Source organism: Salmo trutta, chromosome 4 (assembly GCF_901001165.1).
Source record: "Salmo trutta chromosome 4, fSalTru1.1, whole genome shotgun sequence".
Lineage (NCBI taxonomy): Eukaryota > Metazoa > Chordata > Actinopteri > Salmoniformes > Salmonidae > Salmo > Salmo trutta.
In genome coordinates, this window is record NC_042960.1 from 71,617,909 (window position 1) to 71,641,437 (window position 23,529).

Sequence of the window (23,529 nt, forward strand, 5' to 3'; positions counted from 1 at the left end):
ACAGAGTTGGAGTTAAAATCTACAGGAGGGTCTCTCTCCAGGAACAGAGTTGGAGGGCCCTGTATGTAACTACTATACACATTGACCACGATATCACCATATCATCACTATAGGTATCAATATGTTGTTGTTTACACTGTTGAAGCACTGTTATGTCTTTCAATATATATATATATATAATATGTATCATTTTTACCACAGTTTAATACTAATTTGTAAGATTTGTTTTCATGGAATCTGCCTGACTGGGTCTACAGATTGTTTTAAATTCTGAATAAAACCACCAGAATAATAAATACTTGTTTTTGTGTTTGTCTGATTCTGTATCGGAGAAACATCCTGGTTCACAGATCCAGGTTTTTTTAGAAACATAATGCATTATAGCATATTGTATATTCCCGTGTGGCTCAGTTGATAGAGCATGGTGTTTGCAACGCCAGGGTTGTGGGTTAGATTCCCACGGGGGACCAGTACCGAAGAAATAAGTATTAAATGTATTCACTACTGTAAGTCGCTCTGGATAAGAGCGTCTGCTAAATGACTAAAATGTATTCCATTTAGGCTACACGGACAATTTCAAACAAATGTGATTATACACTGAACAAAAGATATAAACGCAACAATTGCAAATATTTCACTGAATTATAGTTAATTTAAGGAAATCAGTCAACTGATATAAATTCATTAGGTCCTAATCTATGGATTTTCACATGACTTGGAATACAGATATGCCTCTGTTGGTCACAAATACCTTTAACAGAAAAAAAAGGTAGGGGTCGTGGATCAGGAAACCAGTCAGTATCTGGTGTGACCACCATTTGCAACATTGTGTCGTGCATTATCATGCTGATACATGAGGTGGTGGCGGTGGATGAATGGCACGACAGTGGGCCTCAGGATCTCGTCAGCGAGCGTGCAAATGTTTCATTTGATTTATTTCACCTTTATTTAACCAGGTAGGCAAGTTGAGAACAAGTCCTTTATTTAACCAGGTAGGCAAGTTGAGAACAAGTCCTTTATTTAACCAGGTAGGCTAGTTGAGAACAAGTCCTTTATTTAACCAGGTAGGCTAGTTGAGAACAAGTCCTTTATTTAACCAGGTAGGCAAGTTGAGAACAAGTTCTCATTTACAATTACAACCTGGCCAAGATAAAGCAAAGCAGTTCGACACACAACAACACAGAGTTACACATGGAGTAAAACAAACATACAGTCAATAATACAGTAGAAAAATAAGTATATGTACAATGTGAGCAAATGAGGTGAGATAAGGGAGGTAAAGGCAAAAAAAAGTCCATGGTGGCGAAGTAAATACAATATAGCAAGTAAAACACTGGAATGATAGATTTGTAGTGGAAGAAAGTGCAAAGTAGAAATATAAATAATATGGTGCAAAGGAGCAAAATAAATAAATAAATACAGTAGGGGAAGAGGTAGTTGTTTGGGCTAAATTATAGATGGGCTATGTACAGGTGCAGTGATCTGTGAGCTGCTCTGACAGCTGGTGCTTCAAGCTAGTGAGGGAGATAAGTGTTTCCAGTTTCCCTGAGACAGTTTCTGACAGTTTCTGCAGAAATTCTTCAGTTGTGCAAAACCCACAGTTACATCAGCTGTCAGGTTGGCTGGTCTGCATTTGAAGAAACCGGATGTGGAGGTCCTGGCGTGGTTACACATGGTTTGTGGTTGTGAGGCCGGTTGGACATTGGTGGACATTCCTGCTGTCAGCATACCAATTGCACGCTTCCTCAAAATGTGAGACATCTGTGGCATTGTGTTGTGTTGTGTGACAAAACTGCACATTTTAGTGGCCTTTTATTGTCCTCCAGAATAAGGTGCAGCTGTGTAATGATCATGCTGTTTAATCAGCTTCTTGATATGTTTGAGTTGGATGGATTATCTTGGCAAAGGAGAAATGCTCACCAACAGGGATGTAAACAAATTTGTGCACAAAATATGAGAGAAATAGGCTTTTTGTGTGTTTGGAACATTTCTGGGATATTTTGTTTCAGCTCATGAAACATGGGACCAACACTTTACATGTTGCGTTTATATTTTTGTTAAGTATATATATATATATGGTATCATTTTCGAAAATCATTTTTGCTATCATGCATAATATGACAAATCTATCATCAACATGTTAACATAAAAATTAAAGAAATTACGCACAAAGGTCCGAAAAAAGTATCGCAAGATATCTATAAGTACAGCGCTGTACCTACCTGCCATGGACGTGTGTTTGGTACCAGATGTGGGGTGCACCGGTACAGACGGTGGATGATGGAGAGGTTCACCCAGCCTGCACATCGCTCATGGCAGTGTCACCCCTAGGACGCATCGCGGGAGAGATCAGAATATACCTTATGTAATACCTGAGGACAGATAAGATGCATTTATAGCTTAATGGTTAGTTAATATATACTTTTCTCAAGTAGGCCCCTATTAAAAATATATTTAATTTAGGCGATGATATGACAGAGCTATAAGAAATAGAAAAATTAAGATGTAACGGAATGGAAATTTGGTAATTCAAATAAGAATACATTTTGTTCTATAATTCATATTTAATTGAAATAATTTGATTTAATCTGTTCATTAATATAATGGTTGAATTTATTGTCTAGTCAGTCTCTATGTGCGTCTCGGAACTAGGAACTAATGCAGGAAAGGAATGCTTCCGCCCGGACATAATAGTGAGCAGTACAAATCCATCGAGAAGATTTCTACATTGATGGGTATGAATCTTTCTGTTTTTATCGTTTTCATAATATAACTTTTTATTTAAAAAAAATACTTGTTCAGGGTTAATGCATCATTCTATCTATACTATTTATTTGCAAGTTAAACTCTGTCCTCCAAATAGAAGTGAATTTCAAAGCTAGCTATCACCCTGCTAAGATTCGTTAGCTAGCTAGCCGTATTGAAAGGATCGAAGGAGAATTAGTAATGTTGTTGTTGTTTATGAGCATGGCCTTATTTCTATTACAGCATATTGGATGACTGTCATTTATATTGTCATTCACCCAGTTCAATGTAACTTCTATTCCAGCTCATTGTTAACATCGATAGGTTTAGGATACTACATGATACTAGAATGTTCCCTTGTACCCATCATGAGGTTGTTACAATCTAGTAGGTGCACACAGGTCGAGAGGATTTTGAGTAATCAAGGTGACAGACAAGAGACACATTCAATACCTCCTTGTACCCTCTGGCCTGCATCTAGCTGATCTAGGGTGTAATCATTAGTCCAACAGTTGCAAATGAGAGTTTTTCTATTGGATAAATTCAGGTGTGTTTTATCCCCGTTTCGTTCTGTTCGCTTCCGTTTTTAAGAAATGTATTTTTCAAACGGACTCGGCAGAATGAAAACACCCCTCATTTTCATAGCAGCCGCATACAAACAGCATAATCACTTTCCTTCTTGTGTATATATATATATATATATATGTATATATATAAGTCCTTCTCGCTACTATCTACTCGCTCTCCTCCTCTCACCTTTTCCCTTCGCATGTGGACTTCAGAGCACAAACACATCAGCTGTCTGTGACCAGGAGAAAATACCTTTCCAAGCCAAACCTTCATATCATAACCACTAACCCGCTACACACAACCTACATCATTGTCACGTCCTAGTCAACGTAAGAGAACTAACGTGTTAGTAAACCTGCTACAATCATACAGTACAGTCAGAAAGCAGTTTAGCAGTTACACCGATGGGCCCCATTTTATACACTGCAGTGCTAGCTAGCTGTACCTTATGTTTTCAGTACTAGATTCATTATCTAATCCTTTGATTGGGTGGACAACATGTCAGTTCATGCTGCAAGAGCTCTGATAGTTTTGTTGTCATAATTACTGTGTAAGTCTATGGAAGGGGGGTGAGAACCACGAGCCTCCTGGGTTTTGTATTGAAGTCCATGTACCCAGAGGAGGACGGAAGCTAGCTGTCCTCCGGCTACACCATAGTGCTACCCTACAGAGTGCTATTGAGGCTACTGTAGACCTTCATTACAAAACAGAGTGTTTTAACCAATGATTTGGCGACAATAATATATTTAGTATAGTTTTATCTAAAAAGGATGCTTTTTTTAAAAATGTTAAACTTTTTTTAATTTTTTATTTATTAAATGAAATTCATTGAGGAGGATTGTCCTCCTCTGAGGAGCCTCCACTTGATGAAAATAAATGATTGAAGGATAGAGATCCCAACCTTGTCAATAATTCTGAAAGTAACATTAAGATATTCTGTTTATGGTAACAGTCCCATATGTTTCATTCTGTTCTCAATAGTGCTGCAACCCACAATTTATAGTATATTCCAGGGGTATATTCCTAGCAACTAGTTCGATTCAGCTGCGGGCAGGAACATAATTATAATAAATTGTACACTGCAAAATTGACCACAACTAAGCCCCCAAAATGTATTTGAAAATAACAATAATTTCATACCTTCATTACATTGAGAGACGATCACGTCTTTACCCACTGGGCACACACACTGGTTGAATCAACATTGTTTCCACCTCATTTCAACGACATTACGTTGAACCAATGTGGAATGGATGTTTGTGCCCAGCAGTAGCAGCAGTGTTGTAGTCCAGTTTGGTCTCGAGATCACATATTGAGTGTCTCGGATGTCGAATCCATTTTTTTATTCGGTCTTGACTCGCTCGATCTCGGACAATGAGGACTCGTAAATTCTTCCCGAGACCAGCGGAGTAAAATAATTCTAATTATCAGCACTCATTCAGTCAGCGCATGAAACCTCTCGGTCAGGTCCACACTCCTTTCATGATACGTGAATTATTGACTATTGAAAACCTGGGCTTTCTATTTTACACGTAACATTACTGTCTTTTTTACTTTTGTTGAATAATATCTTCAAACCTTGTCGCTCTCGTTGTTTCCGCTAGTAGGGAAGAGTGGGGGGAAAATAGTTTGAAAGTAGCGCGCTCACTGTTAGTAAAAGGGGAGACCGACAAAGTTGGAAGACATTTTGTATTTCTGTCTATTTTATTTAGAGAACCGTTTGAGGTAGTGATCATTTGCGGAGAGTCTCGTTAGAATACATTCTGAATGTTTACAGAATCCAGATGTTGTTCTGAAATATAAACACAGAAATACTGGACATTTTTCAACTTTTATTATGGTGGCGATTTGACACAATTACAATCATGATCTTGAATTGGACTAGCATTGTTCTGATCTTGACTCGGACTTGTTTTGCTCCGGTCTTGTTCTGGAATCGGTCTCGTTTGAGGTGGTCTCAAACCCAACACCGGTGCCCAGTGGTTTTATTTCATTTTTCAAAAAAAATATGGTTTTCTTTTTTTTTTTTGAATTCCTGGTAATTTTACAGCCTCTTTTAACCAAAAACTAAAAATCCCCCAAAGATCACTCCGAGGGGTGGATTTGGCCCTTATTCTATTGTTTACCCTCAATATGTCTTTGCTTATATCAGAAGCCAGTTGGATAAACAAGACACCTCACAAACCTTTAATTCAAATGTGAACATGCGTTTTTCTGACTAACACACGGATTCCATATATTTTTTTATCTTCCAGAGGCAGTGTTCTGGTTTCCATTGTAGACTGTGTTGTATTCACACATCGAGAGACTTGTTGGGAGACTTCATTAAAGTCATTCTGCTTTAGTGGAAACCGCATCACCATGCCGACGGTGGTCCTAATGGACGCGTCTCTGTCCATGACGCGGCCGGTCTCTCTGGATCAGTGCTCTGAGGAGTTACAGAGGAAGAATCTAGCCGTGGCCGGACTCACCATGCTGTTTGAGCACATGGCTAACAACTACAGACTGGAATTCACCTCTCTAGTGGCCTTCTCTTCTCTGTGGGAGCTACTGGTGCCTTTCACCAGGGACTACAACACACTGCAGGTACACAGGTCTGGCTATCACCAGGGACTACAGGTACACAGGTCTGGCTAACACCAGGGACTACAGGTACACAGGTCTGGCTAACACCAGGGACTACAGGTACACAGGTCTGGCCAACACCAGGTACTACAGGTACACAGGTCTGGCTAACACCAGGGACTACAGGTACACAGGTCTGGCTAACACCAGGGACTACAGGTACACAGGTCTGGCTAACACCAGGGACTACAGGTACACAGGTCTGGCTAACACCAGGTACTACAGGTACACAGGTCTAGCTAACACCAGGGACTACAGGTACACAGGTCTGGCTAACACCAGGGACTACAGGTACACAGGTCTGGCTAACACCAGGGACTACAGGTACACAGGTCTGGCTAACACCAGGGACTACAGGTACACAGGTCTGGCTAACACCAGGGACTACAGGTACACAGGTCTTGTTAACACCAGGGACTACAATACAACACCTTACAGGTACACAGGTCTGGCTAACACCATGGACTACAGGTACACAGGTCTGGCTAACACCAGGGACTACAGGTACACAGGTCTGGCTAACACCAGGGACTACAGGTACACAGGTCTGGTTAACACCAGGGACTACAGGTACACAGGTCTGGCTAACACCAGGGACTACAGGTACACAGGTCTGGCTAACACCAGGGACTACAGGTACACAGGGCTGGCTAACACCAGGGACTACAGGTACACAGGTCTGGCTAACACCAGGGACTACAGGTACACAGGTCTGGCTAACACAACACCCTACAGGTACACAGGTCTGGTTAACACCAGGGACTACAGGTACTCAGGGCTGGCTAACACCATGGACTTGAAGGCAATATGTTAGTAGCTCTACGTGTTCTCTGATTGGCTAAATACATTTTAGACATTGGTTACGCCTGTCCAATCTTTCAGATCTGATGAAGTGTGTAGCCAGGGTAATGTTCTGTGCAGCCAGGGTAATGTTCTGTGTAGCCAGGGTAATGTTCTGTGCAGCCAGGGTAATGTTCTGTGCAGCCAGGGTAATGTTCTGTGTAGCCAGGGTAATGTTCTGTGCAGCCAGGGTAATGTTCTGTGCAGCCAGGGTAATGTTCTGTGTTCTGTGCAGCCAGGGTAACGTTCTGTGCAGCCAGGGTAACGTTCTGTGAAGCCAGGGTAACGTTCTGTGAAGCCAGGGTAACGTTCTGTGAAGCCAGGGTAATGTTCTGTGCAGCCAGTGTAATGTTCTGTGCAGCCAGGGTAATGTTCTGTGTTCTGTGCAGCCAGGGTAATGTTCTGTGCAGCCAGGGTAATGTTCTGTGCAGCCAGGGTAATGTTCTGTGTAGCCAGGGTAATGTTCTGTGCAGCCAGTGTAATGTTCTGTGCAGCCAGGGTAATGTTCTGTGTTCTGTGCAGCCAGGGTAATGTTCTGTGCAGCCAGGGTAATGTTCTGTGCAGCCAGGGTAATGTTCTGTGTAGCCAGGGTAATGTTCTGTGCAGCCAGGGTAATATTCTGTGTAGCCAGGGTAATGTTCTGTGCAGCCAGGGTAATATTCTGTGCAGCCAGGGTAATGTTCTGTGTAGCCAGGGTAATGTTCTGTGCAGCCAGGGTAATGTTCTGTGCAGCCAGGGTAATGTTCTGTGCAGCCAGGGTAATGTTCTGTGAAGCCAGGGTAATGTTCTGTGTTCTGTGCAGCCAGGGTAATGTTCTGTGCAGCCAGGGTAATGTTCTGTGCAGCCAGGGTAATGTTCTGTGCAGCCAGGGTAATGTTCTGTGTAGCCAGGGTAATGTTCTGTGCAGCCAGTTCTGTGCAGCCAGGGTAATGTTCTGTGCAGCCAGGGTAATGTTCTGTGCAGCCAGGGTAATGTTCTGTGCAGCCAGGGTAATGTGCCTTTTCGTTAATTGTGTCCTTCCCTGTGCTGTGCAGGAAGCCCTGAGCAACCTGGAGGACTATGACAAGACGTGTCTGGAATCAGCTTTACACGGCGTCAGTAACGTGGTGCAGCAGGAGTGGGGTCACGCCTGTCCCACACAGGTAGTGCTCTTATCAAACCAATTCATCCAATTCATTATCCAACACCTTTTTTAACGTCTCTAATGTTCATCGTCAAATAATAGTCTACGTTTTACTGAGGCTAAATTACATTTCTGAACTTATTATTCACCCCGTTGTTTACAGGGAGGTAATCCTAGCTAACTTAAGATGAATGAACTGACTGTAAGTCGCTCTGGATAAGAGGTCTGATTTTAAATTTACTAAAATGTTTAATGCAGGTGAATGTTGGTGAATATGGCTGCAGTTTTCCTCGTGGCCACCAGGCGGTGCTCTCTGAGACACTCCCTACAGACTATTAGATTGATTATTGATTATTGATTATTGATTTGGTGTTCTACAGGTGGTGTTGGTAACAGACGGGTCTCTGGGGATCGGTAAAGGCTCTCTGAGAAACTCCCTACAGACTATTAGATTGATTATTGATTATTGATTTGGTGTTCTACAGGTGGTGTTGGTAACAGACGGGTCTCTGGGGATCGGTAAAGGCTCTCTGAGAAACTCCCTACAGACTCTGAAAGGACGTCCGGAAGATAAGAAGTTCCCCTTGCCCTTCCCTTTCCCAGCCAAGCTGTTCGTCATGTGCATCGCTAACGCGGAGGAGGTACTCCAGCGTTACTCTGAATAGCTACTGATCGTCCTCATAGACCTGATCTCTCTCAGTAGGTAGATATAGGGGCTAGTGTTTCGCCAGGACATCTGAGACAACAAGCAGATGCACTATTAAACAGCTGTCTGCTACTCTGCAAGGTGACTGGTAGGGCTGCACGGTTAATCAAATGTTTTATTACAATTTGAGGTCTTGATATGGGTAATATCCATATCGCTGTCTGTAACGATAGTTTAAAAACAACTAAAAAAAACCCATTTAGGTTGATTGGTCAAGTTGAGGGGAGTTCTCTCTCTCTCTCTCTGTCTCTTTTGGCCAATCCCAATCCCACACACAGCAAGCCCCTGTCCCCTGTCTCCCTGTCCCCCTAAACCCTGTCCCCCTAAACCCTGTCCCCCCTGTCTCCCTGTCCCCCTGTCTCCCTGTCCCCCTAAACCCTGCCCCCTTGTCTCCTGTCTCCCTGTCCCCCTACCCCCTGTCCCCCTATCCCCCTGTCCCCGTCTCCCTGCCTCCTGTCTCCCTGTCCCCCCGTCTCCCTATCCCCCCTGTCTCCCTATCCCCCCTGTCCCCATGTCTCCCTGTCCCCCTAAACCCTGTCCCCCCTGTCTCCCTGTCTCCCTAAACCCCTAAACCCTGTCCCCCTTGTCTCCCTGTCCCCCTAAACCCTGTCTCCCTGTCCCCCTAAACCCTGTCTCCCCAGTCCCCCCTGTCTCCCTGCCCCCCCTGTCCCCCTGTCCCCCTGTCTCCCTGCCCCCCTATCCCCCTGTCTCCCTATCCTCCCTGCCCCCCTGTCTCCCTGCCCCCCTGTCTCCCTGCCCCCCTGTCTCCCTATCCCCCCTGTCCCCTGTCCCCCTGTCTCCCTATGCCCCCTGCCCCCCTGTCTCCCTGTCCCCCTGTCTCCCTATCCCCCCTTCCCCTGCCCCCCCTGCCCCCTGTCCCCTGTCTCCCTATCCCCCTGTCTCCCTATCACCCTGTCCCCTGTCTCCCTATCCCCCTGTCCCCCCGTCCCCCTGTCTCCCTGCCCCCCCGTCCCGCTGTCTCCCTGCCCCCTGTCTCCCTATCCCCCTGTCCCCCTGTCTCCCTATCCCCCTGTCTCCCTGTCCCCTGTCTCCCTGCCCCCCCTGTCCCCTGTCTCCCTGCCCCCCCGTCCCCCTGTCTCCCTGCCCCCCGTCCCCCTGTCTCCCTGCCCCCCCGTCCCCCTGTCTCCTTGTCCCCCTGCCCCCTGTCTCCCTGTCCCCCTGTCCCCTGTCTCCCTGCCCCCCCTGTCCCCTGTCTCCCGTCCCCCTGTCTCCCTGCCCCCCCGTCCCCCTGTCTCCCTGTCCCCCTGCCCCCTGTCCCCTGTCTCCCTGTCCCCCTGTCCCCTGTCTCCCTGCCCCCCCTGTCCCCGTCTCCCCGTCTCCCTGTCTCCCTATCCCCCTGTCTCCCTGTCTCCCTATCCCCCTGCCCCCCCTGTCCCCTGTCTCCCTATCCCCCCTGTCCCCCTGCCCCCCCTGTCCCCCTGTCCCCTGTCTCCCTATCCCCCCTGTCCCCCTGTCTCCCTATCCCCCCTGTCCCCCCTGTCCCCCTGTCTCCCTGTCTCCCTGCCCCCCCTGTCTCCCTGTCTCCCTGCCCCCCCTGTCCCCCTGTCCCCTGTCTCCCTATCCCCCCTGCCCCCCCTGTCCCCCTGTCTCCCTATCCCCCCTGCCCCCCCTATCCCCCTGTCCCCTGTCCCCCTGTCTCCCTATCCCTCCTGTCCCCCTGCCCCCCCTGTCTCCCTGTCCCCCTGCCCCCCCTGTCCCCCTGTCTCCCGTCCCCCTGTCCTCCCTGTCCCCCTGCCCCCCCTGTCTCCCTGTCCCCCTGCCCCCCCTGTCCCCCTGTCTCCCGTCCCCCTGCCCCCCCTGTCCCTCAACCAGGCAGTTCCTCCAGATTCTCTGCACCTATTGACCAATCAGCAGTCAACAGATTGTTCCAAACAACAACGACTCAGATTAATATAAATCCATGTTTTATATATTATTGGTGTAGTTAGCTGGTGTAGTTAGCTGGTGTAGTTAGCTGGTTGGTGTAGTTAGCTGGTTGGTGTAGTTAGCTGGTTGGTGTAGTTAGCTGGTTGGTGTAGTTAGCTGGTTGGTGTAGTTAGCTGGTTGGTGTAGTTAGCTGGTTGGTGTAGTTAGTTAGTGGTGTAGTTAGTTAGTGGTGTAGTTAGTTAGTGGTGTAGTTATTGGTGTAGTTAGCTGGTGTAGTTAGCTGGTGTAGTTAGCTGGTGTAGTTAGCTGGTGTAGTTAGCTGGTGTAGTTAGTTAGTTGGTGTAGTTAGTTGGTGTAGTTAGTTAGTTGGTGTAGTTAGCTGGTTGGTGTAGTTAGTTGGTGTAGTTATTGGTGTAGTTAGTTAGCTGGTGTAGTTAGTTGGTTGGTGTAGTTAGCTGGTGTAGTTAGCTGGTTGGTGTAGTTAGCTGGTGTAGTTAGCTGGTGTAGTTAGTTGGTGTAGTTAGCTGGTGTAGTTAGTTAGTGGTGTAGTTAGTTGGTTGGTGTAGTTAGTTGGTTGGTGTAGTTAGTTGGTTGGTGTAGTTAGCTGGTTGGTGTAGTTATTGGTGTAGTTAGTTAGTTAGTTGGTGTAGTTAGTTAGTTGGTGTAGTTAGTTAGTTGGTGTAGCTAGTTAGTTGGTGTAGTTAGCTGGTGTAGTTAGTTGGTTGGTGTAGTTGGTTGGTGTAGTTATTGGTGTAGTTAGTTGGTTGGTGTAGTTAGTTGGTGTAGTTAGCTGGTGTAGTTAGTGGTGCAGTTAGTGGTGCAGTTAGTGGTGCAGTTAGTTGGTTGGTGTAGTTAGCTGGTTGGTGTAGTTAGCTGGTTGGTGTAGTTAGCTGGTTGGTGTAGTTAGCTGGTTGGTGTAGTTAGTTGGTGTAGTTAGTTGGTGTAGTAGTTGGTGTAGTTAGTTAGTTAGTTGGTGTAGTTAGTTAGTTGGTGTAGTTAGTTAGTTGGTGTAGTTAGCTGGTGTAGTTAGTTAGTTGGTGTAGTTAGTTAGTTGGTGTAGTTAGTTAGTTGGTGTAGTTAGTTAGTTGGTTTAGTTAGTTGGTGTAGTTAGTTGGTTGGTGTAGTTAGCTGGTTGGTGTAGTTATTGGTGTAGTTAGCTGGTTGGTGTAGTTAGCTGGTTGGTGTAGTTAGCTAGTTGGTGTAGTTATTGGTGTAGTTAGTTAGTTGGTGTAGTTAGTTAGTTGGTGTAGTTAGCTGGTGTAGTTAGTTGGTCCTTAGCAAGCTGCAAATGTGTCTAAAACAAAATTGTGTTAGCCTCTAATGCTTATCGCTTGCTAGCTAAATCCACCGAGATACGGCAAAATGTTCCCGGCTGGATATTCTACCTGATGTTCTGTTGGTTCCAGACCACTAGAATCGGCACTACGTCCCCTGTTCTTCGTTTCTTCTACAGTTACAGATGACGGACACTATGCATAACCTGGTGCAGCTGCTCCAGCTGAACGGAGGAGACGGACAGATCTTCACCATGGAAGGCCAGCTCTGTCTGAAGAGTGTCCAGTCCATGTTCGGGTGTGTATGTTAATAATTACCCAGGTCCCTTCCGGAAAACTCTGTATTTACTTTTCAGGGTGGAAGGTCTAAATCTGATCTAGTGGAAACAGCAGAAACAACTGGCCTTTCTCTGGGACCTAGTTCGGTCTAGGGCTGGCACAAATACCCGTGTAACTGACCGTTATAGATGAAGACCGTCATGAAAATAAAATCACAGTCATATTTCCCCTCCCCGACTGAAGACAGGAAGGATTCGTTTGAGTCAGTTTCTGTGGTAACATGGATTCTTAACTAGAGTCGATGTCCGTGCCCCTGCGGAAATCAAATTAGCATAATAATAAAAATAATACAAAAACCCTCCGTTAAAAATGTGTCCGTTTTAAGCTAGAGAGAGAGTCCACCATGTCGTACTTCCTCATCTGAGGTGAAAGGTGACAGGAGAGCTAGAGTGGCGTTTTGTCAGACCAGGAGACACTCTGAAAATCAATCTTCTCACAAAAATGGTCTGTACTGTCAATGATTTGACCTACGAACTTTGGTCTACACACAAGAGTCACGTGACTCGTCTGAAGTCGGTACAGACCGATCTGCCAACTTCTGTCGGAACTGTTTGGGCGACACGCTAATATGACCCCCTCTGTGGAAAGGTGAGACTCGTCTGAAAGTCCACAGGTACCAGTTAAATACATCTAATGGAAATATATATAGAGATACTTTAGTGACAAAAGCAAGGGGTTAAATACAAGTTTTTCCTAGATCTCTGATGTAGGACAGACAACATAAAAACAAACTTCCTTTCGATTTGTTGTTGTTGTTTTTATCTGTTCCATGTAGTGAATCTGTTATTCAATGTGTTTCTATGCGCTAAAATACTTTTTCATCAAATACTTTTATTTATTTTATATATATAATTTTTGTTGATATTTCAAGGGGTCTTAAAATTCCAAAATCAAATAGTTAAATGATTCTTGGTTTTGTCCTCTTAAAATAATTCAATATAGCTCAGTAGACCCTTTCCCCGGCTTAGACTGGGTTTAAACTGTTGATGGGTTAATAACGCGATTTACATTTTGCTTTGCTTCTTTGCTGAAACGAGCAAAAAGTGTTGTAGCAAACTAATCAATGCAGCAGCAACACACACAGAAATGGAATGAATAGAACAGACTGGTAACCTCTGACCCTGGGGAGTTGTCATGGTTACGCTCGCAATGGCTGCCTGGTATTTAAAGTGACTAGTGATACCTTTTATTAAATCCATTTATTAAAGTGGCCTCCGTGTAGGCAGCAGTCTCTGAGTTAGTGATGGCTGTTTTAACAGTCTGATGGCCTTGAGATAGAAGCTGTTTTTCAGTCTCTCGGTCCCCAGCTTTGATGCACCTGTACTGACCTCGCCTTCTGGATGTGATGCGATAATTTCCAATGGTAATGTATGTTGTTCACAGATTTGGCTGATTTATATATATATATTTTTTTGTATTGTCAGTTGAATCAACAAATCACAGCACATTTTTATGGGTACACTTCCTGCTTTTAACTTCCTGCTTTTGCTTCTATGGGTACTTCTATAGGTGAAGAGAAAATGTGTTAATAAAATAAAGTTACACAAGTATTGCATTTTCTTGCTATTCGAACGGTTTATTACCGTTTGGCTGCCCAATAACTGTCATCCTGAAATTCCATGAACGTCACAGCCCAAGCTCGTTCTTTCTCTCGTCTTGTTTCCCCATAATGGTCAAACTGATCTGTCTGTCCAGGAGTCTGACAGATGAGGCCTACTCCTCGTTCCCTGCTGTGCTGTGCTATGTGTTGTTGTTGTTTTACACACGGTGTGTGTGTGTGTGTGTGTGTGTGTGTGTGGTGTGTTCCAGGCGTCTGATAGATGCGGCCTACTCTCCGTTCCCTGCTGTGCTGCGCTGTGGGAACCTGGCTTCTGATGTCCAGGTGTTTCCCAGACCTGAGCCCGTCTTCCTGGATGAAGAAATCGACCCAATGCCACGACACATCCTCACAGGTACCGAACAGGCTCTCTAAATGATATCCCATCATGCAGTACCTAACAGGCTCTCTAAATGATATCCCATCATGCAGTACCTAACAGGCTCTCTAAATGATATCCCATCATACAGTACCTAACAGGCTCTCTAAATGATATCCCATCATGCAGTACCTAACAGGCTCTCTAAATGATATCCCATCATACAGTACCTAACAGGCTCTCTAAATGATATCCCATCATGCAGTACCTAACAGGCTCTCTAAATGATATCCCAAGCACTCCGCCAATAGGTCATGTACGGTGGCCAGAAGGAAGCCATTACTCAAGAAAGTGAACCTTGAATCTCTTTTTGAAGTATGCAAAAAAAAAAAAAAAAGAGATTCTGTAGCAGCCATGTTACAAAACGTTTTGTGGTTTGACGAACCAAAAATGCAAAGCGTTACTTTTGGCGCAAACCCAACAAGGCACATCAACCAAAGAAAGCCATCCTTACCATGCTGCCACCACCACACTTCACAGTATGAAGCATGGTGGTGGCAGCATCATGTTATACATGGCACATCACCCCTACTGTGAAGCATGGTGGTGGCAGCATGGTATGAAGCATGGTGGTGGCAACATCATGTTATACGTGGCACATCACCCCTACTGTGAAGCATGGTGGTGGCAGCATCATGTTATACATGGCACATCACCACTACTGTGAAGCATGGTGGTGGCAGCATCATGTTATAAATGGCACATCACCACTACTGTGAAGCATGGTGGTGGCAGCATCATGTTATAAATGGCACATCACCCCTACTGTGAAGCATGGTGGTGGCAGCATCATGTTATACATGGCACATCACCACTACTGTGAAGCATGGTGGTGGCAGCATCATGTTATACATGGCACATCACCACTACTGTGAAGCATGGTGGTGGCAACATCATGTTATACATGGCACATCACCCCTACTGTGAAGCATGGTGGTGGCAGCATCATATTATACATGGCACATCACCACTACTGTGAAGCGTGGTGGTGGCAGCATCATGTTATACATGGCACATCACCACTACTGTGAAGCATGGTGGTGGTGGCATCATGTTAAACATGTTACCAGGATAGAAGGGAAAATGAATGGTGCAACATACAGAAAAGTCCTTAAAGAAAAACACTTCCAGCATGCCGATGAGCCGAAGTCAGTGGAGAGGCCCAGTCAGAGCTCTGACCTCCACCCAGTCAGTGGAGAGGCCCAGTCAGAGCTCTGACCTCCACCCAGTCGGTGGAGAGGCCCAGTCAGAGCTCTGACCTCCACCCAGTCGGTGGAGAGGCCCAGTCAAAGCTCTGACCTCCACCCAGTCGGTGGAGTGGCCCAGTCAGAGCTCTGACCTCCACCCAGTCGGTGGAGAGGCCCAGTCGGTGGAGAGGCCTAGTCAGAGCTCTGACCTCCACCCAGTCGGTGGAGAGGGGCCCAGTCAGAGCTCTGACCTCCACCCAGTCGGTGGAGAGGCCCAGTCAGAGCTCTGACCTCCACCCAGTCGGTGGAGAGGCCCAGTCAGAGCTCTGACCTCCACCCAGTCGGTGGAGAGGCCCAGTCAGAGCTCTGACCTCCACCCAGTCGGTGGAGAGGCCCAGTCAAAGCTCTGACCTCCACCCAGTCGGTGGAGTGGCCCAGTCAGAGCTCTGACCTCCACCCAGTCGGTGGAGAGGCCCAGTCGGTGGAGAGGCCTAGTCAGAGCTCTGACCTCCACCCAGTCGGTGGAGAGGGGCCCAGTCAGAGCTCTGACCTCCACCCAGTCGGTGGAGAGGCCCAGTCAGAGCTCTGACCTCCACCCAGTCGGTGGAGAGGCCCAGTCAGAGCTCTGACCTCCACCCAGTCGGTGGAGAGGCCCAGTCAGAGCTCTGACCTCCACCCAGTCAGTGGAGAGGGGCCCAGTCAGAGCTCTGACCTCCACCCGGTCGGTGGAGAGGGGCCCAGTCAGAGCTCTGACCTCCACCCAGTCGGTGGAGAGGCCCAGTCAGAGCTCTGACCTCCACCCGGTCGGTGGAGAGGCCCAGTCAGAGCTCTGACCTCCACCCGGTCGGTGGAGAGGCCCAGTCAGAGCTCTGACCTCAATCCAATCAAACATTTGTGCCATGACTTAACGTTTGCTGTCCGTCAACGCTTCCCAAGAAACTTGAGCTTGAACAGTTTTTTGTAAAAAATAATTACCAAATCTAGGTGTGCAAAGTTGGTAACGACCTATCCCAGCAGACTCACAGCTGTAATGGCTGACCAAAGATGCTTCCACCAAGTCTTATCTAAGGGGAGGTTAAGAATGATTCAATTGTGTTTTTGGTGTGTAGATTAGTGGCAAAAGTCCTTATTTTAAATGCATGAAACTCTTGAGTCACTGTCACAACAAAATGTGATCAGAAGTTCAAATGTTTACAGACTTTCTATAGACGCTGTATGTTCTTTACCAGCCCAGTCACCTGACTTAGTCTCCTTCACTACCGGCCCAGTCACCTGACTTAGTCTCCTTCACTACCGGCCCAGTCACCTGACTTAGTCTCCTTCACTACCGGCCCAGTCACCTGACTTAGTCTCCTTCACTACCGGCCCAGTCACCTGACTTAGTCTCCTTCACTACCGGCCCAGTCACCTGACTTAGTCTCCTTCACTACCGGCCCAGTCACCTGACTTAGTCTCCTTCACTACCGGCCCGGTCACCTGACTTAGTCTCCTTCACTACCGGCCCGGTCACCTGACTTAGTCTCCTTCACTACCGGCCCAGTCACCTGACTTAGTCTCCTTCACTACCGGCCCAGTCACCTGACTTAGTCTCCTTCACTACCGGCCCAGTCACCTGACTTAGTCTTCTTCACTACCGGCCCGGTCACCTGACTTAGTCTCCTTCACATTTTCTCGATGACTTGATGAACTATCACAGTTAATTGATTTAGTTGTGTTTATTGTATGTTGTGTATACTGACATTCCACTTCAAGCTGTCCGTTTGTATACATCAAGTAAAAGCAAGTACCAAACTGTATTCCAGATCTGGAGATAGTTGGTTTTATAGAGATAGGAGACATCTCCAGTCCTCCTGTCATGTCCAGACACCTGGTCCTGCCTATCGCTGTCAATAAAGGTTAGTTACCGCTTCTAATCTGTTATTGACCTTTTAACTCATACCAAACGTAGTGTTCTAGTCTTCTAGAATATCCTTCTAAATTACTGTTGTCATGTTCTAAAATAGTTTTTATATATTCTAAATGAGTGTTCTAATGTTCAAAATGAGTGTTCTAAATGAGTGTTCTAATGTTCTAAATGAGTGTTCTAAATGAGTGTTCTAAAAGACTGTTTTAAAACGAGTGTTCTAATGAGTTTGTTGTGTTCTTGGTTCCAGAGGTGGATGATGTGGGTCCAGGAACCACAGAGGAGCCAGAGGAGGAGACATCAGCCAACCAGCAGGCAGGGAAGGTCCCCAACTTCTGTGTCCTACTCCATGGCAGTCTGAAGGTAGAGGGCATGGTGGCGCTGGTGCAGCTGGGGTAAGATAGTACTACGTTCTGTTATAACACATTATAAAGGTTCATAACATGTTTATAGCATGTTATAAAGGTAGAGGGCATGGTGTCTCTGGTACAGCTGGAGTAAGGTAGTACTACGTTCTGTTATAACACATTATAAAGGTTCATAACATGCTTATAGCATGTTATAAAGGTAGAGGGCATGGTGTCTCTGGTACAGCTGGAGTAAGGTAGTACTACGTTCTGTTATAACACATAAAGGTTCATAACATGCTTATAGCATGTTATAAAGGTAGAGGGCATGGTGTCTCTGGTACAGCTGGAGTAAGGTAGTACTACGTTCTGTTATAACACATAAAGGTTCATAACATGCTTATAGCATGTTATAAAGGTAGAGGGCATGGTGTCTCTGGTACAGCTGGAGTAAGGTAGTACTACGTTCTGTTATAACACATAAAGGTTCATAACATGCTTATAGCATGTTATAAAGGTAGAGGGCATGGTGTCTCTGGTACAGCTGGGGTAAGATAGTACTACGTTCTGTTATAACATGTAACAGGTTCATAACATGCTTATAGCATGTTATAAAGGTAGAGGGCCTGGTGTCTCTGGGTAAGATAATAATGTGTTATTCTATTCTTTCTCAATTCAATTTGCTTTATTGGAGATTTATAATATTAACATAATTAGAATGATAATAATCAATATTGTCAACGGGACAATAGTAACAACAATAACCAAGGGTCAAAATAACCAACACATTGAACAATAACAACAAGCATAGAGGACATATGCAGGTTTATTGGTCTGTCAGACACTGTCCCTCAACTTATGGCAGGCAGCAATGTAGTGCGCTGCCAACCCACAGCTCTCTGCGTCCTCCCCCAACAGGACGGGTACCCTATCCTCATCAGAGAGGTCTTTGAAACCTTGAATAAGGGTTTCAAATTTTGGGGAAACGACACACTGTTAATTGTTTACAATTTTTTTGACATTTTCTCTCTCTCTAGCCCAGAGTGGTATGGTATGCTGTACTCCCAGGCAGACAGCAAGAAGAAATCTAATCTGATGATGTCTCTGTTTGAGCCTGGACCTGAGCCTTTACCCTGGCTGGGCAAGGTGTCTCAGCTAGGGCCTATATCAGGTAGCTTTATCAAACGCTTAATTAGAGTTCTACCACCTGACAACGGTAGCTTGTTACCATACCTCCTCTCTTTCAGATGCAGCTGAGAACCCGTACGGTGAGGATGACAGTAAGAGTCCTTTCCCTCTGCAGCCTAAGGTCAAACGCAGCTACGCTCAGAACGTCACTGTCTGGATCAAAGCTAGCGGACTGCAGGTACAGATAACGGGCTGTAGAAATAGAAGCTAGCGGACTGCAGGTACAGATAACGGTCTGTAGAAATAGAAGCTAGCGGACTGCAGGTACAGATAACGGGCTGTAGAAATAGAAGCTAGCGGACTGCAGGTACAGATAACGGGCTGTAGAAATAGAAGCTAGCAGACTGCGGGTACAGATAACGGACTCCTGATAGCCGAGTGGTATTATGAAAGACCGTGTTTGGAGATGTGTTAAGGCCTCACTGTAAAGGACTATGTTGATTGGTTGAGAGGTGTTTGACTTCCTGTGTGTCAACCAATCAACAGACTGATGTGCAGAAGATCCTGAGGAACGCCAGGAAACTGCCAGAGAAGACCCAGACCTTCTACAAGGTAGTCACTGTCTGAGACACAAACAAACAAACAAACAAACAAACAAACAAACACACATACAAGGTAATATTCTCCAGTGAGAAAGTTCTGGGATGGATACTTAAGTTTTCCTGAGTAAACCTGGGTCATGTTCAGTCGGCATAAAATGGTCGCAAACATGGAGGTAGAATCATTTCATTTTCCGTTGCAAAACATTTTACAACGTTTTGACGTTGTGTCCTATTGAACGCAATCCTGGTTCTTCCGCCTGTCGTCTCGTTCTGACCGCCCGCCCGCCGTCTCGTTCTGACCGCCCGCCCGCCGTCTCGTTCTGACCGCCCGCCCGCCGTCTCGTTCTGACCGCCCGCCCGCCGTCTCGTTCTGACCGCCCGCCGTCTCGTTCTGACCGCCCGCCGTCTCGTTCATTCTATAATGGATGTAAACTGATCTATTCATTCTATAATGGATGTAAACTGATCTATTCATTCTATAATGGATGTAAACTGATCTATTCATTCTATAATGGATGTAAACTGATCTATTCATTCTATAATGGATGTAAACTCTGATCTATTCATTCTATAATGGATGTAATGTGTGTAAATTCCTCTGTGTTCTCTCTATTGCTGGCAGCACCATTTTACCAAGTCACATTCTGGGTCTGTAAATATACAGTTGAAGTCGGAAGTTTACATACACCTTAGCCAAATACATTTAAACAGTTTTTCACAATTCCTGACATTTAATCCTAGTAAAAATTCCCTGTTTTAGGTCAGTTAAGATCACCACTTTATTCTAAGAATGTGAAATGTCAGAATAATAGTAGAGAGAATGATTTATTTCAGCTTTTATTTATTTCATCACATTCCCAATGGGTCAGAAGTTTACATATACTGAATAAGTATTTGGTAGCATTGCCTTTAAATTGTTTAACTTGGGTCAAACGTTTCAGGTAACCTTCCACAAGCTTCCCACAATAAGTTAGGTGAATTTTGGCCCATTCCTCCTGACAGAGCTGGTGTAACTGAGTCAGGTTTGTAGGCCTCCTTGCTCGCACACGCTTTTCTGCCCACAAATTTTCTATAGGATTGAGGTCAGGGCTTTGTGATGGCCACTCCAATACCTTGACTTTGTTGTCCTTAAGCCATTTTGCCACAACTTTGCCACAACTTAAGCCATTTCTTCACAAGTATGCTTGGGGTCATTGTCCATTTGGAAGACCCATTTGCGACCAAGCTTTAACTTCCTGACTGATGTCTAGAGGTGTTGCTTCAATATATCTACATAATTTTCATTCCTCATGATGCCATCTATTTTGTGAAGTGCACCAGTCCCTCCTGCAGCAAAGCACCCCCACAACATGATGCTGCCACCCCCGTGCTTCACGGTTGGGATGGTGTTCTTCGGCTTGCAAGCCTCCCCCTTTTTCCTCCAAACATAACGATGGTCATTATGGCCAAACAGTTCTATTTTTGTTTCATCAGACCAGAGGACATTTCTCCAAAAAGTACAATCTTTGTCCCCATGTGCAGTTGCAAACCGTAGTCTGGCTTTTTTATGGCGGTTTTGGAGCAGTGGCTTCTTCCTTGCTGAGCAGCCTTTCAGGTTATGTTGATATAGGACTCGTTTTACTGTGGATATAGATACTTTTGTACATGTTTCCTCCAGCATCTTCACAAGGTCCTTTGCTGTTGTTCTGGCATTGATTTGCACTTTTCGCACCAAAGTACGTTCATCTCTAGTAGACAGAACGCGTCTCCTTCCTGAACGGTATGATGGCTGCGTGGTCCCATGGTGTTTATACTTGCGTACTATTGTTTGTACAGATGAAACTTGGTGCCTTCAGGCGTTTGGAAATTGCTTCCAATTTTTTTGTTCTGAGGTCTTGGCTGATTTCTTTAGATTTTCCCATGATGTCAAGCAAAGAGGCACTGAGTTTGAAGGTAGGCCTTGTGATAAGGGATTTCTATGTTTGAATGTAATGATTTGAATAATTCTACCCTGAAACTTAACTATTAGATTAAAGTACTAAACGTAAGTCCTATAAGGTAGAGTAGAGACCCGCGAGGAAGAGAAATGTATGAGCCTAAGAAAATACCGAGAACAATGAAGACTGTGTTTGACTCGACCTGGCTAGATGATAGGACAGGGAGTAACCCTCAAGGTTCCTCTAATCTCGGGGGAAAGGAACGGACAGCGCTGGGTAGTGATTAACAGTGGGGAGAACTCTGGAGAGGGATACAACTCACCTACTGTTTGTGTGGCGGTATGTGCGTAAGATATCTACTGTTTGTGTGGCGGTATGTGCGTAAGATATCTACTGTTGGTGTGTATGTATGTGCGTAAGATATCTACTGTTGGTGTGTATGTATGTGCGTAAGATATCTACTGTTGGTGTGGAGGTATGTGCGTAAGATATCTACTGTTGGTGTGTAGGTATGTGCGTAAGATATCTACTGTTGGTGTGTAGGTATGTGCGTAAGATATCTACTGTTGGTGTGTAGGTATGTGCGTAAGATATCTACTGTTCGTGTGTATGTATGTGCGTAAGCAGGGAGTGAATTATAAAATGGATGTCTTTGTATAATGGACTTCAGAACGTTCTCGTGAATAAACTGTACAGACCTTTTGCAGAAAGCTGAGTCTTTGCCTAATTATTATTAAACCCAGTGTCTTACAAACCTTGGGGATTAGTCAAAGCTTATTGATTGTTAGTTATTATCATTTGGTATAGAAAATTCTCGTGACACCTTGAAATACATCCACAGGTACACCTTCAATTGACTCAAATGTTGTCAATTAGCCTATCAGAAGCTTCTAAAGCCATGACATCATTTTCTGGAATTTTCCAAGCTGTTTAAAGGCACAGTCAACTTAGTGTATGTAAACTTCTTCTGACCCAATGGAATTATGATACAGTGAATTATAAGTGAAATAATCTGTCTGTAAACAATTGTTGGAAAAATGACTTGTGTCATGCACAAAGTAGACGTCCTAACCGACTTGCCAAAACTATAGTTTGTTAAGAGGACATTTGTGGAGGGGTTGAAAAACAAGTTTTAATGACTCCAACCTAAGTGTATGTAAACTTCCGACTTCAACTGTACTTGGTGAATAAAAGTGTATTTATTTAGTTGTGTGTTTGTCTCCGTCTCCTCACCAGGAGCTGAACCGTCTACGTAAAGCAGCGCTGGCCTTTGGTTTCTGGGAGCTGCTGAAGGGAGTTGCAGAGCTGTTAGAGAGGGAGTGTACCCTGCTGCCAGACACAGCCCACCCTGACGCTGCCTTCCAGCTATCACACGCTGCCAAGCAGCTTAAACTAGCCTCCACAGGAGACTCCCAGTACGCTGCCTTCGATCAAAACATCAACCCCATGCACACCGACTTCTCTGGGGGAGGAGCTGGTATGTAGAGGAAGGAGAGAGAGGAAGGAGAGAGAGAGAGGAAGGAGAGTGAGAGAGAGGAAGGAGAGTGAGAGAGAGGAAGGAGAGTGAGAGAGAGGAAGGAGAGTGAGAGAGAGGAAGGAGAGAGAGGGAGGAAGGAGAGAGAGGGAGGAAGGAGAGAGAGGGAGGAAGGAGAGAGAGAGAGAGAGGAAGGAGAGAGAGAGAGGAAGGAGAGAGAGATAGAGGAAGGAGAGAGAGATAGAGGAAGGAGAGAGGAAGGAGAGAGGAAGGAGAGAGGAAGGAGAGAGGAAGGAGAGAGAGGGAAGAAGGAGAGAGAGAGAGAGGAAGGAGAGAGAGAGAGGAAGGAGAGAGAGAGAGAGAGAGGAAGGAGAGAGAGAGAGAGGAAGGAGAGAGAGAGAGAGAGAGGAAGGAGAGAGAGAGAGAGGAAGGAGAGAGGAAGGAGAGAGGAAGGAGAGAGAGAGAGAGGAAGGAGAGAGAGAGAGAGAGGAAGAAGAGAGCGAGGAAGAGTGCTTCTGAAATGGCACCCTATTCCCTGCCCTCGTATCTGGGCTTTAGAGATGTTGACTGATTCAAACTGCCATTACTGCTTTGTAAGTGTTGTCAAAATATGTTAAGTTGCTCAGTGAAACTCCATATTTGGTGAGTAACTATTTTCATTTACTCCCGTTTTACAGCCGGTATGTAATTCCAGAAAATATCTAAATAAAAATGTACAAGCAACCGGGGGAAAAAACCCCTCTTTGGCATCTCGTTCACTCACGTCCAAGTCAGAAGTCTACAACAGCTGGAGCTGCCAAAGAGGCTTTCCCCCCGTTTGCTTGTACATTTATATTTAGACCTAATTTTGAAATAATGAAAAACGACATACCGTAGTTGAAACTTCA

At 45.4% G+C, this 23,529-nt stretch overlaps 1 protein-coding gene across 1 annotated transcript; it reads left to right on the forward strand.

Annotated features, from left to right (window-relative positions):
* The first annotated feature begins 2,656 nt into the window (after window positions 1-2,656).
* ints14 (integrator complex subunit 14) lies at window positions 2,657-22,701 on the forward strand. The gene is made up of 12 exons (XM_029751962.1): window positions 2,657-2,735; window positions 5,571-5,901; window positions 7,815-7,922; window positions 8,389-8,544; window positions 11,950-12,068; window positions 13,919-14,061; window positions 17,075-17,167; window positions 17,426-17,570; window positions 18,560-18,693; window positions 18,770-18,888; window positions 19,197-19,262; window positions 22,405-22,701. Exons 2-12 carry the CDS (start codon window positions 5,677-5,679, stop codon window positions 22,651-22,653), a joined length of 1,557 nt encoding a protein of 518 aa, XP_029607822.1. The 5' UTR covers window positions 2,657-2,735; window positions 5,571-5,676; the 3' UTR covers window positions 22,654-22,701.
* The last annotated feature ends 828 nt before the right edge of the window (window positions 22,702-23,529 follow it).